This window comes from Periophthalmus magnuspinnatus, chromosome 6, assembly GCF_009829125.3.
Source record: "Periophthalmus magnuspinnatus isolate fPerMag1 chromosome 6, fPerMag1.2.pri, whole genome shotgun sequence".
Taxonomy (NCBI): domain Eukaryota; kingdom Metazoa; phylum Chordata; class Actinopteri; order Gobiiformes; family Gobiidae; genus Periophthalmus; species Periophthalmus magnuspinnatus.
Genome location: NC_047131.1, coordinates 22,963,534 through 22,983,247, shown reverse-complemented (window position 1 = coordinate 22,983,247; position 19,714 = coordinate 22,963,534). Strand labels below are relative to the sequence as shown.

Genomic DNA, 19,714 nt, shown 5'->3' with positions numbered 1-19,714 from the left:
TCTTTTACTAAACATTTAAACATATTTTAGCACATTGCATCTCACGTCAGTTTGAGTGTTTTTTAAAATCATATAAATATAAACATTTTCATTGCTGCCAATAATTAAAGTACTGAACGATTGTAAGCTATGTTTGAAATGAACGCCATTATAATCTAGGCTAATATAGTTTTAAGATTAGGTCAAATAGAAGGTAAAATAAATTTCTCCTCAATTTCTTGGTCTACAAAATATGTGGTGGATTTCATTTTAAAATCTGAATTCCAAAATTTATCAAAAAAATTGACTATTGAGCATATTTTTGTAGTGTTTTTATGAACGTTAGGAGCAGCAGCAGCAGCAGCAGCAGCAGCTGAGTTTCATGGAAGAATTGAACAATTATATTCCAACGAAAATACTACTCAATTTCATGAATGATGCTACATGATGTCAGTCTATTGTTTTCAGTCTTCAAAATATGTCATTTGGTCTTTAACAACAGATCTAACAGAGAATTTGCTACCCTCTTCCAAATATGGTCATTTCTGGTTCCATAATTATAACATGTCATAAAACACCCTCTCTCTTCTCAATGCACACAGTGACGTCACGCAGATCTTTATACTGTGAATGAGGCTTACACACTGTTTGGCTCTGAGCTGTAGTGACCACTCTTTAGAGACCTCGTACCTGCCCCAGACCTTCTCCTCTGGGCCACTGCTCCGCTCAGGACGTCCCTCCACAGCTAATAAAACCTTCATTTCTCCCCTCTTTCCTCTGAGTCAGCAGAAACAACAGTACAGCTCTCCCCCGTTCACTTTTTTCACCCTGTACCCCCTCCTCTGTGCGCTGTGTAGTGATCAGTTCACACAGGAATGTTTTAAATAGCCTGTGTCTAATGAGTATAAGAGTTTAAAATCCTCAAGTGGGTAGTACACATTCCTTAACTATGCCTATGTACTGGCCCGGGTGAAGCTTTATTTGGTAAAACATTTTGTCTCATCTTTAAAATACAAATATGATATGTACCCACATGATATTTTATCATAAAAGCAGCATTTAAGATTAAATTTAAGATAAGACCACTTGATATATATACATGTATAGTTGGTGTGAAAGATATAAGTTGGTGTGGATCATAATGAGGACTGCAATTTTATTCAATATAAGTGCTAAAGGCAACAATAAAAACTTTGGTAGATATAAAAATCACCAGAGTAGAAAACAAAGCTAACTATTGTTATAAATTCAGCCTGGCAATAAGTTACCAGGCTAAAACACCAAATACGCAAATAAAGGTGGGGTTAGAAAAGAATATAAAAGAAAGACAAATATGGTAGAAAGATACACACTGACAATCCAACCTCTACTTATGTTGTATGATGTAGAAATATCCCATAATAAAATGCCAGAGAGGATGTGTTGACACAAAACACTGATGTCTATGCCACCACTGAAGTAAGACCACAGCTTGAATACGGCAGTGGATTTCAGTATAATGCAGATAATTGCACCTAGCTAGATGAAAATATTATAGTATGTGCCATAATAATATGTTATAATAATGTAATATGAAACAAGTTAACAGTTTTGCTATCATCAGTGGTTCCAAATCCCTCCAAATAACTTCCCGTTTGAAGGTATGCGTATTCCCAAACCTTAGAGCCCTTCACCTCCTGCCAATTTCCCAATCAAAGCAATGTCATTGTAAGGAATCAACTCTTTACCCAAACAAACTCCCTACTGAGAGCAACAAAAGGCAGGAATCCACACAAAAATGTTGAACTTTCCTGGTGGTCAAAGCTCTTCTTCACCCAAATCATTCAGCCCTTTGTCAACCCATCCCTGGCCAGGAAAGATAGAGGAACCAAAGCATGGAAAATAGAGGTAAGTAGTGATTTTTCTCACCAGATAGTTCATTTTGTCCCGTGGAAGTCAGCTCTGGGCAGGGCCTTTTAGCTCAAGCCCTGTCCAGACAATTCCCCAGCTATGTCCGATCTGGAAAAACAACTCCAAAATAGATCCTAAAAAGTGGTCTTGCTTTGTCTCCTCTGTCCCTGTCTCCTTCAAATACATAGACTGTTGTTGGAGGGACACATTCTGAGCGGCTCTGTGATCTAACTCTCCAAGTATGAGACTGTTGCTTGGCCCATTTACTTCTGCTCCCCCCCTGGTCTCCTGCTCCAACTGCTGTGATCCAAGGAGAGGGAGAGAGGGGAGGAGAGTGTAACCCGACACGTCACTTCCTGCTTGGGTTCTGACATTCCCCCAGTGCTCTGTGGTCATTGGCCTAAAGCACAAGTTTCTCATGCAAATGCTTCGTGCTCCTCTCCTCCCCCTGAATCCTTCCACAGTAGCCCTCCTCTACACTGGGTTACTCTGTCCTCCTCTGCCCCCTGCTTGAAGCACGCTGCTCTCACACATACTCCTGGAAATGGGATACAATAGTTTGATACTGACAAAGGAAGCAGTGTGGATCTGTAGATGAGATGAGAGATGAGACAACTTTACACTCAAATGTATTGTTATCACTTAACTCTTAAACGTTTAAACACAGTGATAAATTAACAAAAGAGAGAAAAAAAATACAAATACAAAAAAAAAAAAATAACACAAACAAAATTGGAGAAAAAGATAACAAGTTCTAACAAATTCCTTTGAGTATGGATTTAATTTTATTTTTTCTTTTCAAAATAAAAAAGTATATCAATAAAAATGTATATACTTATATATTTTTTCAACATAAACAAAAAAAATTGCCCAATTTCTTCCTCCAAGTTTCAAACTCCGATCCAAACCACATGTTTTTAATGACAGAGGATTGACTGAGGAGCTCTTAATTAAAAAGTAAGCATACAATGGCATCTTCATTAAAAAGTAAGCATACAATTTTAATTAATTGCCCAGTCCTAACGTATATCTGCATCAAAATCTTTTTACTGAGTAATTAAATTTAATAACATGTATGAACAATATATTTCATACTATCTTTCTTAAAAGTAATTTCTGTTATTAGGGTTTACAGTTTACAGCACTAACAGCGCTCCAGTGACTATAATTAGCTGAATGCACTTTTAATGTAAGCTCTAATTGCCCATTAAAAGGTTTTGAGAGCACTAATCCAGGGTCTATGAGGAGTAGTATAGTTTTGGCTGCTAATTGAGTAGAATTAACATATTTCTTCCTACAGTAAAATAATGAACTTAGTGACTCAAATTGCCTCATTAGACAAAACAATGTAGTAGTTCGCACAAAATGGACCAAATAATGCACAGAATTGAAGATTGCAATAACTATGCTTTGTTTTAGCTTTTGCGGCAGTAAATACTTTCATACCCCCCCAAAAAATTCACTGTTGTGTTCAAATATACCATAGTGTACAAGAGGTTAGCTGTGAAAAATGTTACAAAAATGGCTGGAGATACTGAGCCAGAGCTGTGTCATTCAAAAAGCTTAACCTAAGGCAAGTATCCACAGACACCTGTCAATCAAAGTCCCTCCATGTCAGGTGCTCTGTTTGATGGAGTGTAAGCAGATGCCGAGGAACGCTCAAGTGCAGTGTCATTTTGTGTATAACATCCAGACATTTCCCTATGAATAAAGTTCACATGGATTCTCTTCTGGGATGCTTGTAAATACCATACATCCTGTCAGATTTAGATCAGTTGCGTCAGACCTCCAAAGACAGAACAGGGGGTACATTGTGTATTTTTGACCAGTTCCATGTCAATTCAAGAAGGGACCACCACTGTCCACCCTGCCTGCTAAACACCAACATGTAGGTCAGTGAGCTTCTGAATATGGTAAATAGTCAATGCAGACTTTGTGAGTGCTTTGTTTGTGTCTACACTTGGCATTTAGTTGGACAGCAAGAATCCTGCGTAATACAAGGTTGTAATACCAGCCTCCAAGACACAGCACTTTTTGACATTAGTAAATATGACTTAAAGCTAAACGTTTTAGAGAAGGCTTATAACTATATGAATGGTTTAAGCTAAAGTATTGTTGTTGTGGTCAAATAATAAATCATAGTCTATAATAAATATATATAAACACTCATATAGTTTCTCACATTTTAGTTCACAGTTTGATGAGGTTTTACTGACTGAAAAGGGAAATATTTTAAGTTGATAACAAAAATCTTCTATATGGCTCCCAGAACAGTAAAATAGAATATGAGACAAAAGTCAAATTAACATGTAAAAAATCCTTAAATGAATGTCAATGGGAACTAGCCTGTTCTGTCAGTGGTTTTGTCCAGCACAGAAGGGACATGTCACAGAAGAGGGTTATGTATGATGTCAGACCATCGAAGGGTCAAAGGTCATGCATGAGAATGATGTGACCGTTCTATTATATCAGACCCCTCTCCAAAGAAGAACCTCTCATCCACTGAAAGGCTCTTTGTGCTGCGGACTTCTGTTTATCTGTGGTTAGAATTATGAACATGTATCATCAGCGCACTATATTGTAATTCAGATTTTTATACTAAATAGTTTGCAAATATACATGAGAATTTAACTTTGTGTTTACTAAAATGATTGTGCCTTTGTGTAAATTACATTATATTCTTAAACTTTTTAAACCTATTCACTCTGTCCTGAATAAGTCAAAATGAGACATCCTTTTCTTAATGTGCTTTTGTAAATGAAACATTTGAACATTTGATCTGAACACCCTTAATGGTGTCTATGAGTTCTCCAAAGCACCGAGTCCCTCCACATTGAACATGGCTGAGTGAGTCATGCCAAAGGCACTGCTTTGTTCTTCTGGGCTCCACAATCAGCTCTTTGACAGAGACGTGATGTGACAGCTCGTACTCACACGCTGCAGGATGTGTGTGTTCGCCTCCATGTTGACTGTGTAGTACAGCCCACAACTGCTGTGGGCCCATGAGCAACGCACTCATGTAGGTTTTGAATTATTCATTAAATGTCAAATTAATATGACTCTGTCTGTTAATCAATTAATAACTGCAAAAGAGGGAAGATAAAACTGTGTTCACTCACCTCTACATTACAGAAAGTTGTATAAATGCTCTAAAATGTTCACAATGGTTGTCAGCTGTTCTTGTAGGTTCAGTGAAAGTTCAGACTTTTCTGAGATTATCATAATTAGCTGTTAGCTCGGTGCTTAAACCAAGACAACCCAGAATATGTGAACAGAAACATGCATATTAGCATTGATGAAGAACTCAAACACTCACTGGCACTGCACTCAATTAGTCTCTGCTGTAGTGTGCTGACACTGCAAACTGAACCTATCACCATCATGCCATACACGGTGCTGTATGTTTACTTTTCTGTGTCTCTTCCTGGCAGATGTCTTGGTGACATTTGCTATATAGGGTTGGCAAAGAGTGTCCTAAACAAAATAGTACCACTTGGTGGAAGGAGGGCGCAAATGGCACGCTAGCCAACGTCAGTGTCATCATTCCATGCACTGGGACCTACCTCCGCCTGTGGCGCCCCCTGCAGGCAGTCAAACATTCTACAGAAAACCTAAAGAAATATAAACACACCAGATGTAAGACTCAAGCTACATTCATTAATATTATACATTTTACACATTTATTTGTGCAACTATAATCCATTGCCATCCCTGGAAGGTGGCAAAGTAAAGGTTACCTTCCAATCACAGAGTATCATCTGCAATCTGGTCTCCATCCCTCATCCACATTCACTTATAAAGGGGGTTGCTATGGCAACTGAGCCTGAAGGACCAGCAAATGTGTCTGGACTGATCTAGATCTACTGATAACACACGCACACACAGCCATCTTAGATAAACCCAGGGACTGAACACCTGCAAGTCCTGGACAGATCCAGAGATCTCCTTTCAGACCTGCTTTACTCTATACATCAAGAAATTTAAAAAGGCCAAATGGATAATATCTTTGGATTTGAGGTCCACATTACAAATTCATTTTTGTATTTGATTTGCTACTTTTTATTGTTATAATAATGTATTATACAGCCAATCAAATGTACCAGTAAGATAACATTATAGCCTAGTATAGAGGATCTGATGTGTGGCCAGCTCAGCACAAACACAGCCCATCTATCATCAGTGTTCAAAACAAAGGCATTCAGACATGCAGCACTGCCAGTCCTCCAGAGGCTACTGTCTTTTAATAGGCCATCACAAGTGGAGTAGGCTAATGAGCATTCTGTCTTATTATAGCACACTTCTATGTAACAGAGCTCAGAGTAAAACAGACAGGTCACGCCTCAGACAGCTATCACAGGGGCCTCGCTATCACCACATCCCATATCAGCAGAAAGCACTCACCAGTGTTTCTGACATACACACAGCCATACACATAAGGCTTTCTTCACTTATTTGATTTAATGCTCAGGATTCTTTTTCCCTATTGAAGACTAGCTGAAAGAAGAATTACATTTGACTTATTACTGCAAGCTCAAACATACACAGACAATTTTGGACAAAATATTTAATACAACTGTTTACAGAGATTAGATTTGCAATTTGCGCTTCAATCAAAATTCAGCTCACACACACTCACTGACATTTGAGAGAATTCTAAAATATTAACTGCTAAACCAATACAGGAATTGCATGTATTATTTCCAGTACATATTTGTAGGATTAGTAGTTGCAGCCCTAAATGTCTCTGTATAACGTTCTGAATAACTGGATTTTGCACAAATACGCCTTGCTGTCTTCTCGAGTTACGTTGTGTTGTTTTCAGTTTGTGGTCTTGCGTGTTGTATGTGTATAACGTCATGCATATTCTGCCTTATGCCTGTGGGCCATAGTTCACATTACGAGACACATGAATGTTGGAGATGCTATAAGGTTAGTGATCCAAAGTAAACACTACAGGAAAGGTCACAGCAGAGGTGGGTTGGTTTATTGTAGGTATGCTGTAAGAAAAATAACAGAACAAGTTGAGTTTGGTGGCATTTCTAGTAAATTATTAGTTTAAAGATGTAATATCATACTGTGGAACATTCCTGGCAAAGCAATAATATCTTCAATAGGATAGGCAGGTGGCAAACTCTCCACCAGAAAGGTTACACTTGCACTTTAAGGATTGGTTCACATACATCCAGTCCCTCAATTTTCCGATTGACTCCCTGTTCTTATGTGCTGCTTACTATCCAATACAATATATATTATGGGACAGAAAATCTGGTTCAAATTCTAGTCTATTTACTGATGCGAAACAGGGCCAATGCCACCACCCACATCTCTACTCTCCAAGTGATTCTATTTAAAGTCATAAGCGTGTTTTCTGAGGCATAAACAACTTCAATTACCACAATATACAACCTACTTTATTGGTTTAAAATCTGACTAAATGTTTTATCAAGTATGAATCTTACATAGCCCAGCTCTTAGTCTCCACCCGCAGATAGTAAGACACATCACATAAATGAGGTTACATGAGTGAAGGATGAGGAAGTGTGGTAGAACACAATGCAATACGATCTCCAATATTCCTGACCCATTTTGCCGATATACTCATACACGTGTTGGACTGATGCACTTTGGCCCGGTTCCCGCTGCCTCTCTGTGTGGGCAGAGGGAATACTAGTCTCCAGTGCGCCGCCATCAGTGCTCATTCAACCCCCAGCGGGTCCTTGGACGGATCCCAAGAGCTTGACAAATACATTTGGAGTAGTAGCTCATGTGCCAGTGACTACACCAAGCTAACCGACGTGTCCAGTGCCCAACTCTGTTTGACATGGAGCCCCTTGAATGCCCTCAGACATGCCATAATTAGTGTTGTCATAATACTAAAATTTCAAACTTGATTTCGATAGTAAGGAAAATGCTCGATAACATAACATATTAACATTTTATTACCAAAATCATAATATAAATTAATTATATTTAGGCAATATAATATAATATTCAACAAACCCTAAAACTTTTCTGGAAAGATCCATTTCTGTCCTACTTCTGAGATTTTTTTCAGTATTGATAAATACTTCAAATAGGTATCTAGTGTTTTTATATTAGCTACAGCATCCATTAGTATTTGGGTATACATTTTTTGACAACCCTACCCTAGCCGTAATATGTCAAATGTGATACAAACCCAATCTAAAATAGCTACACAAGCACACACCCTGTGGCCTATTCAGACTGAGTTAAAGCCAGTGATTCAGGGAAAGCACACAGATTATTATGGTCGAATTATGGTGAAAGGCTGCAAAGGCTTTAGTAGCAACTGCATGGAAGTGCTTTATTTTTACCGGCGTGTTATTATGAATATGGATGCTGTAATATATGGTAATGGTGTCGTTACAGCAGTACAAAACTGATTTACATTTGAAGCACATTTACTACAACATAAAATGATTTTGTATAAAGCAGGGAGACTATAGGGGGTACATAATTAACTACATTCAAAAAGGTTTGTAAATCCTAAAGTGTAATTGACTGACATGAAAACTGCAATAGTAAAAGTTTTTTTTTTAACTAAGCTGAGATGTCCAACTTTCAGAGCATGTTATCTAACTCCTCCGAGGAAAGGCTAATAGTTCTTCCACCTTTCTTTCTGGAGGAGCGGGAGAAAGTCCAGGGGTAAATACAAAGCTCATAAAATACATAATAATATACCACTGACCGGCTGTAGTTTTGACTCCATCTCACAACTGTTCAAATCCCATGGGGGGACTAAAGTCTTTATAGAATCAATGTATGAGGACATAAAACAAAACAGGTCTCTATGACATAAATCTTTCAATAATAGATCAATGGGATGATTTAAAGTTAAGACATAGGTACATTTAGGTTAAAGTTAGGGTTTAGGTTAAGGTTAGACAAGCAGTCATTTTGGTTAAAGTAAGGATCAGTGAATGTAAGTCAAGGCATGGAAGCATAGAAACACAATGTGTGTGTGTGTGTGTATGTGTGTTTATTATACAAAAATAACTCCTGTTATAATTTCATTCACGGGCAAATTAATAATGACCTTTTCTGAATCTGACCCTTAAAGGCATTTTGCTGTCAGACAAACAACCCATAACATGGCCTCTTTTCCATATACAATTACAATGTTTGTTATTACTATTTTTCATTTCTGTGCTATTTGCATTGCAGACTAGTGAAGCATTTGTTGGCAGATATCACTCTCCTCCAGCCAGCCCACAGTCACACAGATGCAGACTGGCTCATATTGTGCTGCTGCGGTTCACAATAGCACTAGCTCACTGCACAGAGACCCTAATGACTCCACCATCTGAGGCTGATGTGCCGAGTATTACAGAGCCGTCAGCAGAAAGCCCGCGGTAAGAGCTATCTCAGCATAAACTCCACATGTATCCTCATCATCAGGTCTGCACTGCTCTGCTCTCTCTCCAACTGCAGTGTGTCCCAGTCTGGCTTTTTAAGTACTCAACACGCAGGCACAAATGCACCCTTCACTACTTCTGTGCATACACTGGGTCCAGTAGGTGCATCCAACTTATTTTTGGCATCCTGTTTGGGATGTGAGCTGGCACTGAGACTTAACAATAAAATGCTGGAGGTTTGCAGTGAGTAGTGTTGAAGCATTTTTTCATTGACTTCACTTCAAATACTGAGGTTAAGGTTAAGGTCCTCTACATTTCACCCATCCTTCAATGCTTCTGCCTGGGGCAACCTGTCAGGAGCAATGGGTGCTACAGTGCAACACCAGCTAGAGTATTTTACCTATGGTGCATGTTTTGTGTTGATCAGGGAAACCGGAGTACTTGGAAACAGCAGCAAACTGCATAAAGAAAGACCTTACTACATAGTAAACACTACATAAAACATTTTATTCACACAGACACACCTACACACACATTTGAGTAATGTAACCTATATCACAGCTTTCACTATGGTCATTTACTTTTCCTAAGGTGCTTAGGCAGATACTTATATGACACTAACTGAACAAACACAATTATGTTATGCTTTAATTGACTTTAATTTCAAGAGTTAGCCAATACAATGCTTACTACTAGAAAATGCCCCCCTGACATTACAAGAAAGAAGGCAGTTTACAAAGTCTGCTCATGCATAATATTAAATCCATGCCCGATGTGGTTGAACATTGTAATACATAATATTGAGGAATTTTAATATGCCTGCAGAGAGAAGTAGATAACATTTTTGCCATTTTGAAGAAGAATCATGTGATATGACACCTCTTTTACCAATTCCAATAACAAGAGACCTCATTTATCAATATGTAGTAAACAGGTCGAAAGTCTATCATCACATTGACATTATTACACTGCCTTTCCCCAAAGCTATATCTCTCAGATTGGGTTTCCTGACATATTTGAAGGGTATTGTCACACTCGGTCATCTCAGACAGACTTAGAGGTGACGACGGCTTGGGTGGCAGTATCACGAGCAATAACACATCACACACAATATGGAAGCTGCGCATTTAATCTGTCCAGCTGCCATCCTGTCAATTGGCTGTGAACTGAGAGGCCAAGCAATTTACTCCCCACAAAGGCTTTTCGGAGCACTTTGCACTGTGTATGTGTGAGAGACTTGGAGACAGGGGGATTAGATGCTATATGTGTAGGATAAAAGCCCCTGCCTGAATGATGAGATGAGAGGAATAGAAGAGATTGGATAGGTGAGCTGTCCAACTTCTTAAGTGGCATTACTTCTAGCTCCTAGGTTCTGTAAAGCCAGTTCAAAAGACCCACAATATGTTTCTGTGCTGGCCAGGACAAATGCATTACTGCTGTCACAAGGCTTTTTAGCAAAGCATTCATTGGAGCCTGGTTTGCTCGAAACAAAACACAAGTAAAAAGACAGGGCATCTTTTTACCAATAGTTTATGATAATGATCGGGTAAAAGGAGAGGATAAATCATAAAGGATAGATCATAAAAAAGAAAGTAGTGTTGTTCAGGAAATCAAAGTGATACATGATTTCACTGGTGCAATCCCTTTGTTTTGTGAGCATATAATTTTGTAACTTGACTAACCAGACTCAGTGAGGTAAACCCAGCCTACTATGCCCTTTCCCCACCCTCACCTTCTCCTTGTGCACCTCTCAGTGCATCCTGCTGCTCCCAGCACACATTCAATCAGCCCCAACAAGATCCATCATGAGCAGGGCACAGGTCAAACGGTGGCTCAGCCCTGTCCCTCCACCATAGTGACTGGAGCAAATACAGAGTCCAGCTTTTATCTAAAGATCATCTTCAAGGACTGTGCAGGACATATTTGCCCATAATATTATTTGTGTTATGATGCAAACAGCTTCTAGCCTATAACTATTGCAATACAAAGTTGGGATGTTAACTTATCCCAAAAGCACAAGCGTCATATTTGTGATAATCTATATCAAGAATCTATATAATACTTTTTTTACATTCTGATTATTACCTAGGCCTATGCAATTCAACAAATTGACCACTGGTATGAAATACTATGGCACATTGTGCTGCACATGCATTTAGTAACATCCATAGTTTTAAGATAATTGAAATAATTAATTACACATTAATACACCTGAATTATATATTTGCACAATTGAAATAGCCTCATCTAAGATAATCAGTACCTTTATTGATGCACCTCCAAAACAAGTAACCTTTTCCAGAGAGAAAAGTAGACACACAGCACAGGCCTGTGATGAAACACATCCTCAGGAATGTACTGTAGAGCAACACAACAAGCTCCATCCAGCCCTCTGCACTCCGCCACCTGAGGCACTAAGTATGGGCGCAAACAGCTGTCTCCGTGCGCTGACAGGCCGGGCCCGACCAGAATAGCATGGCACCTCAGCCTCAGTATGTGGCCACTCCACTAAAGAGCAAGCTGGCATGTGGCATAGCCTACTGTACATCCAGTGATACGACAAAAGGAAGCGTATAGGCTCACTGGCAACACCCATAACGCGCTGCCCACAGCTGCTCCTTGTCTTTACCAAATCCTCTCCAAGCGCTCTGTGGTAACAAGACGGAGTTGTGAAAGTTGGCATCCTGTGCCAAGTGCGTGTGGGTCAGGACTGGGTGTGTAGCAGACAGGGGATCTGTATTACGCGCGGGCTTATCCATACTGTACTGACTGCATGCGTAAAGAGTTAACATTCACAATACGTCTAAAGGGCCCTTGAGCAGGCATACTATTTGTTTAGCCTCAGGGTGGGAATACTCACGGGGACAGACATTTTGCAGCTCCTTCCCGCGGCTCCTGCCAAACAAGCGCTGATTTTTCCTTGACAGATACAGTGGCGTATGTATTATCGACTCCCCTCTGCACGGCGCTCCCGTTGTCAATCCGTTGTCCTCCACGCCATGCTTACGCTGTAAAAGAGTGGGCAGACATGCGGTAGTAAGAGAGCTTTCCTCCGGCTCTGCAGTGTGTGGAAAGGCCGGTGGCTGGTCCTCCCGCCTCCGCCTCGTCTGCTCCTCCGCTCCGTCGCTCCTCCTTTAGATTTCGTCAGAAAATTGTTCTTCGACTTTTTATCAAAGCCCTAACAAATGCATTTAAAGGGGGATTGGTTTTGCCCCTAAACCCCGTCGCTGTCTCGGCTGTTATTGCCCCACTGTCTGAGTAAAGATCTTACCAACATGAGCCGTTTTGGTACTGGACTGACTACCGCCGTCCTCCCCAGGCATCAGCCCGCCCTTAAAGGGACCCTCTCGGCATTCCTAATGCAGACCATGGACCGTGTGTTGACAGCACACAGTTCAATCAGAGCCACTTGAAGTCTTGTTTTAAAGGTGTAATACACCGCATAGAGCCAGTCTTCACATAAGAATGCAGCGTTTGTAATGAGGCTGAGAGATTGTGGAAGAGCAGGAAGCTGAGGGAAATACACAGCCTGAGATCAAGTCAATCTGGGCTTATAAATATAAGCAAACCCTTAATTACGCTGTTTAGAGATAGTAATACACAGACAAAAAGTCTGAATAATCATGAAGCAAATTACTAAGCTAAGCATTGATTTAAAGTTACCAAAATAATGTGGTGTTGAAATAAATAGACTGAAGTAAATCACAAATCAAAATACTTAATCTTTTTGTCCACTAATAACCTTACGTTTAGTTCTATTTGACTACAAACCTCGGTCCAAATCTATGTATTATCTAGTATCTATGTATTACTGAGCTACTATTGAATATTTTTCTTTACTAGTTTTCTAAGAGATCCCTTAGAGTGGATACTATGTAAAACAGATAATAAACTACCAACGGACTGGCTTCAAAGACTGCAACAAAACATGCATGTGATGACCATACAAACTGTTTTAATCCAACTTTATGACACGATTAGCCGATAACCAAACGCTAGTAAGAACCAACATATTTAACATTTAAGCTTATGGAAAAACTGGTTTCATCAAAAGGGCACTGTGCATTTCACAAAGAAATAGGTTAACTTATACTTTGACAATGTCAACCAAATAAACAAAAAATCTGGTGTGTTTTGCCCTTAGTACATTTTAGTACTTTGCAGAAATCTGCTAAAACCTGTGACAAAAATGTTCAAATCCTCCACACTTGAGCAGCAGCTGAGTGCCTCATAGGGGACAGCAGAAATCCAGTAGTTGCAAAATGAGAGAAAGTGTCCCCTCCTCTGATGTGCCAATGTCAGTCTATGTCATCGCTTCATGTTGCTCAGCCGCACCGTTTTTTCTATCTCGAACTGTCGGTGGTCAACGCGCTCCAAGAAGTTCTTCCGCTCCACATATCTACATCAGACACAAGCACAGAGCCAGCATTAGAGAGATTTTAGTCATTATATTATTATATATGCTCCAAAAACTACAAAGGGGCACATCAAGGGAACTGGGCTTTATATTCACTTATGATTACTATATAAGTATAGATAATAATATCATGTATGGAGTAATGCAAAGAATCAAAACTTCAATAGTATTCCTAGTCCCCAATTTAAACAGCATATGCTGATATGCCCTTTAGTTTTCTTTCATCCTATACCATTTACACCATCAGGACCCCCTGAAAACTCATTTTTGTTTATGAGTATGGGAGGATTGTAAATCTGCACAGGCAAGTAGAACCACCATGAAATTGAATTATTTGACATTTGTCCTTTGTCTTATGATGGTGAATTGAAAAATACCTTTGAATTGTTAAATAATAGATAATGATGGTGGTTTTCCTCATCATTACTAAACTGTTAAATGTTAAAGTTAAGGCAAACTGCATGTTATGAGTGATGGACTATGAACATGTATAAATTGCATGTGGAGCGCTGAATGACAATGAAGCCAACAGGCTGGTGTTATTTCCCCTGGGCAACCCCTTTCCCATCTGCTCATGCCTTTTTCACAACAGTCCTTATATTCACAGAGCTGAATGTGAATTATGCATTTTCCTCCCTGAATATTTAGGGGTCATCAGTTTCAGACGGTACTAATAAATGTTTCACTGGTTGGTGTCTTACCCCTCTCGGCCTCTGTTGTGAATGGCCAGCTCTTCACTGATGCCTTCCTCTGATTTGAATGCGTCCCAATCCATCTTAGACTTCTCTAGCGTACTCATTTTCTGCTTTTTCCCTCCAATACGACCAAGAATTTTAGATAAACCCGCTGGCCTCTTCACACCACTGAAAAAAAAAACACATACGTAACTATTACAGGAAAAGGTTATTCCACTCCAGTTTTACCAATAATACCAATACCAATTATTGTAATAAACAGAATTTTTAATATGTACTGGTAAATGGTTTCTGTTCAGGAGTGTAGTGCTATGATGTTTATTATACTGATATTGAATTATAAGCTACAATATTCAGTTTATCAGTAAAAAAAAAAACACAGTTGCATTGACCCAATATAACAAGCACTTCCCTTTATTAAAATAGTCCTCCATCTTTGAGGTTTAACAGTCCCACAATGACTAAACTTGACTGCTTTTTGACTAAACAATGACTGCTTTTTTAGGTAGGTTTTGGAGAAGTGATATTCCCACAGAGGTGTTAAATCCCTGATGCTATGATGACATTTATTAAAAAATGCAGTTTATTTTTAGATTCTTGTATTTGTGTATGCTGACCTTTGTCGCTCAGTAACCCTGGGCCTTCCTTTGTGTCACATTCACTACATAACAAACTCCCACATCAGAAGAAGACATTTTTAATGGTCATTTGCTAGTACTTCATACGGCTGTTGTGCTCCCTCGTTACTACAATTTAGAGATGGGAAGGATTAGTACACAGAGCTATCTCCTGCAAAGACAACTCCCTCTCAGCCTCTCACTCTGTCCATTGTGATGAATAGGAAATGGCTTGTGGACGTCCTGTGCTTCCTGTCTGAGGGAAGATGACTTCCTTTATCCTGTTCAGGGATTTTGAGGCCAGATATGCACATTCCTGAACTATTTGCTGTCATAAGAATAGAACATTCACGCGCAAGGTAGAGAAAAGCACACAAACACACATTTCTTCCTTCACCATGTCGGAATTCCTGGCATGTTTACACCATATTGTCATTTTGTTTGGAAGAAGAGTGACATATTAAAGGAATTGTAGGTTAGGTAAACAAGGTAAGTAAAATTAAATAACTTTAATAAATTAATAATTAAAATTTGAAACATTGATCTTTTTTGCTCTCAGGTAGTTTTATGTGTGTACCTTGAGACAGTGACAGAAGATGGACTTGGTGACGAGCACTCTTCCTCTGTTTCTTTGTTCTCCTGTGGAGAGCTCTGACTCTTTAAGAATCTCCTGGCTTCTTGAGAGTCTGCTGCTACTTCTTCGTTCACCCTGTAAAAAACACACAAGATATCTTAGTCTTGTATTTGAATAAACACATTCACAAATATTATTATTGGCAGAAACAACCATAATATAGCAATAATATCTTTCTCGGAGTACCACAGCTATTCATCTGCTTTCTAACATTGATTTGGAAAGGAATTTGGCAATACTGAGAACCAATCTTATCTATGCCAGGGACTAGCACAAAAATACTAACTGAAGTAAAGAGAATATCACAGGTGGCCTTGATCATAAGAGAAAATTGTATTGATGTAAGAAACTGTTGGCGTAGTGGTCACGTAGACTCTGTGGCTTTGAGAAATAACAGTTGTATGCTTTGGCAAAAGAGCCCTTTACTGGTGGCATCCATCACTGTACTACTCAGAGGCTGTCCCTGTTATCTGTGCTAATTATATTCAGCCATAATTACTGCATGGATGATGAGATGGTGAGTGTGTTTTAAAAGAGCAAGTGCGGTTTCAAAGATGCATATCTCACAAACCAAGAATATTACAGATGATGTTAAATAGGATCTTCGGCAAGGGTTTTTTTGTTTCTGCAGCCAATGAAAATTCAGACATAGTGAAGGATTGGCTTGTGGACCTAAAAATCCTAAAAAGCCACACATCATATATCATGTCACTGCATGTCACATCATGTAATGTTTATCATTTCCATAGTGAATGGCATAATACTGAGGATCATAGGAAGCCACATGTATGTAGATGTCTGTGTAGAACCATGTGTGGGTTTGAAAACATCCAACACATTCAGCTCCAAACAATGTCAAGAGACTCACTCATCACTACAGCACCCCCACTTACACCACTGTTTCGCACAGGAATTAGTGACAATGAGGCAACGCTGCAATAGTCATTCTTCTAGCATCAAATATATCGCTCATCCATGTATCCAGATTCAGGTTTTTAGGATAAATAATATTTATTCAAAATAAGTTTAGACTATAGTTTCCATTCCTTATGCCTTAAGAGATAAACAACAGAAGAATCTGCCTTTATTTCTACACACCACTTTTTGTAGAGCATATAAAAACAGATTCAGATCAATTTAAATATTTCTCAGTGCACATCTTCAAAATAAGCATGCCATCTAAGAGAAGTCTATGGTTTTTACCGTGAAAACTGAGCCAAAGATCCATGTAAAGGAATAGTATTTTTTCTTGATAACAAAATAATTAAACAATTATTACACTATCTATACATCTTTTTCTACATTTTAGACAGTGATGGAAAGATTACTTTCAAAATTTATGAAAGCATTAAAGTGTATTTTGTAATGTATTCTGAGACATGGTCCGATCATAGTACTATATTCTGAATACACAGAGTTGCACATAAATTATAAAGTAAAGACACAATGTAGGATTGAAAACAGCTACATGTTTGTTTCACCATTTGTTATGCATTTCCTAACACTAATTAGAGAAGGAAAAATACACACATGCACATGCTATAAGAGCTGTGTTTCCTAGTTTTCTCACCAAAATTGTGCAGTTTAAAGTTTAAATTGTGTGATCAAGTACAGCTATGTATTCCTTTGATTTTAGAAAAGTAATTGTATTCCAAATCCCACAAAATGAATTAACTGTACCGGGATAAATCTACTCAAAATGTGTATTCTGAATATGTATTCTTGGTACATGCATTCAGCTACTTCCAAAAACTGATTTTAGATGCCAGCATGCCACAGTAATAATGTTATATATTTTATATATGAACAGACACAATCCAATCATTCAAAGAAAGCTATTGGTTTGTAGCTCCACCTACTGGATCTAGTGAAGTGATGCAATGTAGTTATTGTTACACGTAGTAAATAAGTAAATAAGTAAAACGTGTTACCTGACTTCTTCCCCAGCAAAGTCAAACACTTTTGTAATAGTCACTTTTGCAGGTTCAGAAGGTTTTGTCTCTGCCTTTGGAGAAGCTACTTTGACAGTGGAAGTCTGTGTGTCCCGCTTAAAAAAGAGAAATAGATTAGTTAGAGATAATAATAGCTTCAGCTCAGAATAAAATTGATTTGAACAACACAATTATTAATGCTGATATATTGACACATTTTATAATACTACTATTTACTATTTTTGAGGTATTCTTGTCTGGCAGACTCTTAACTGATATAAACCTTCTGTGGTTAAAAATAAGTACTATATTCCTGCTTGTTAATTTTATTTTTCCTCTGTAATAATTATAATTATAATTAATGTACGGTGTAATTTTGGACTTTGAAATTAATACCTTGGATGTGGTATCAGAGTCTGTGGCCGCTGTGCTCAGCTTTGGCCTAGAACCAACATCAAACAGAAAACTGGCCCATAGGTCATCTGACTTTTTCTTCTGTTTGGCCTCATCTTCCTCTTGCTGCAGCTGAGCAGGTGGCTCTTCATTTGGAGGCTGATTGGTCTCTTCAACTTGATCTTTGTCTGCATTTTCCACTTTAAAAATCCCCTTTTTCCTCTTTCGGCTATGTGGTCACAAAACCCATAGAGGATGACTTAGAAGCAGTAACAATGATTGCCATAACAGTAGTACATGAAGTTGAATCACACAAATAACACCCACACACACACATATATGTATGTATCATACTGTTATGATACTAATGATACTATAGGTATGCAAAGACAAGCGTACTAACCTCAGATTCTTGTCCTTCTTTTTCTTTTTGCTCTTGTGAACACTACCAGGATGTGGCACCTCTTCATCCTCATGCAGGGGATCCTCTTTTTCACATTCATTTATGTCATCTTCACTCAGGCTTCCATCTAAAAAGGAATTCAGAAAACAAGATATATAACAAAAGCTGAAGTTAAATCTGTCAACTGGACAAAACGTAGTAGGAGTGAAGACATTTTGCTGCTCATCCAAGCCGCTTCTTTAGTCCTGTTAAAAGAAGATATAAGATTTCTGATGGTCTGTCTTTGGTGACTCTTGATTGCATGCAACAGTTAGTGTACTGTATAGCTTCTATCTTTATTACATACATGAATTCTGACAACCACAAAGAAAAAAGTGGTGAAATGTGCAATCCAAAAACAGCAATTTAGTCCCACTATTATTAGTTTCACCACTGTGTACGTGGTCTCTAATGGTAACAAACAGATACACACACAAATGCAGAATAATAATACCTTGCTAGGACTCTGTAATGGTATTGTAATACAACAAATGGTAATAAAGTACTATTAATCCATTCAAAAAAAAAAAAGTCTACACACACACTGGTATGTTTAGCTAGTAGCTACTGAAAACATTGCACCTGAAGGGACGTAGTCTGCGTCTTCGTTGGAGGAGTACCCGTCAGAGTCGTAGTCGGAGTAGTTCATATTTTTACAGATCTATTTTAATATCTGTTTAATGGCTAACAGTTTGATGGTGCTCAAAAATGTGTACCGCGGGATGATATTCTTCTGTGATGGGGCATGGACCGGAAGTCTTCTCTGGATTGTTTTGTGAAAGCTCCCTCGTGTCACATTACTGCCCTCTAGCGGGTGGCTGGGTGATATTAAAAATTCAGGTAAAAAGTCACACCTATTTCTTTCTTTCTTTCTTTCTTTCTTTCTTTCTTTCTTTCTTTATTTATTTATTTATTTATTTATTTATTTATTTATTTATTTATTTATTTATTTATTTATTTATTTATTTATTTATTTATTTATTTATTTATTTATTTATTTATTTACCGTAGCATAGTATTGCAATATGTGTGCATTTATTATTTAGCTGATTTCTCATATTTGTTCATTAGCCCGAAATAAGATAGTATGTTGCTTGCTGCTGTGATGATTTTCCCCTTACATATTCAAACTTGGTTACTGACTTATTTATTATCAGCTCAAATGTTTTATAGTTTTTAATCTGCTTACATTTCTCTTTTTGTTATTTGTGGGCTCCATTACAATACCATAATAGTGTAATTATTGTGTATTCCACAGAAAAGCAATTGCTTTTTTATGTTCTGATTTTCATTTCTCGTTTTCTATCCCCTCACACTTCTTCAGAGAAAGGCCTTTTTAA

At 38.3% G+C, this 19,714-nt stretch overlaps 2 protein-coding genes across 3 annotated transcripts in view; both read right to left on the bottom strand.

The window, feature by feature from the left end:
- The window catches only part of bcar1 (BCAR1 scaffold protein, Cas family member), a 32,481-nt gene extending 19,873 nt beyond the window's left edge, over positions 1–12,608 (bottom strand). Inside the window, exon 1 of one of the 2 annotated variants that reach the window (XM_033967689.2) lies at positions 12,106–12,608. In XM_033967689.2, coding sequence (XP_033823580.1) covers positions 12,106–12,117 — 12 coding nt within the window. In that variant the 5' untranslated portion in view covers positions 12,118–12,608. Of the gene's footprint in view, positions 1–1,887; positions 2,174–12,105 lie in introns of those variants that run through there. The other variant, XM_033967688.2, reaches the window with a different exon arrangement.
- Positions 12,609–13,181: 573 nt separating this feature from the next.
- Positions 13,182–19,136, bottom strand: cfdp1 (craniofacial development protein 1). The gene is made up of 7 exons (XM_033967908.2): positions 18,957–19,136; positions 18,336–18,462; positions 17,936–18,161; positions 17,540–17,655; positions 15,552–15,683; positions 14,364–14,525; positions 13,182–13,644 (listed from the first exon to the last, which is right to left on the bottom strand). Exons 1-7 carry the CDS (start codon positions 19,021–19,023, stop codon positions 13,554–13,556), a joined length of 921 nt encoding a protein of 306 aa, XP_033823799.1. The 5' UTR covers positions 19,024–19,136; the 3' UTR covers positions 13,182–13,553.
- Between the last annotated feature and the right edge of the window lie 578 nt (positions 19,137–19,714).

Excerpts from the sequence above, each read along its gene's own strand:
- cfdp1 (XM_033967908.2), bottom strand. The coding sequence starts at position 19,023 with ATGAACTACTCCGACTACGACTCTGACGGGTACTCCTCCAACGAAGAC. Across the intron at positions 18,162-18,335 it reads AAGAAGGACAAGAATCTGAG|CCGAAAGAGGAAAAAGGGGA; the intron begins GTTAGTACGCTT and ends GTGACCACATAG. Across the intron at positions 13,645-14,363 it reads CACAACAGAGGCCGAGAGGG|ATATGTGGAGCGGAAGAACT; the intron begins GTAAGACACCAA and ends TGTCTGATGTAG.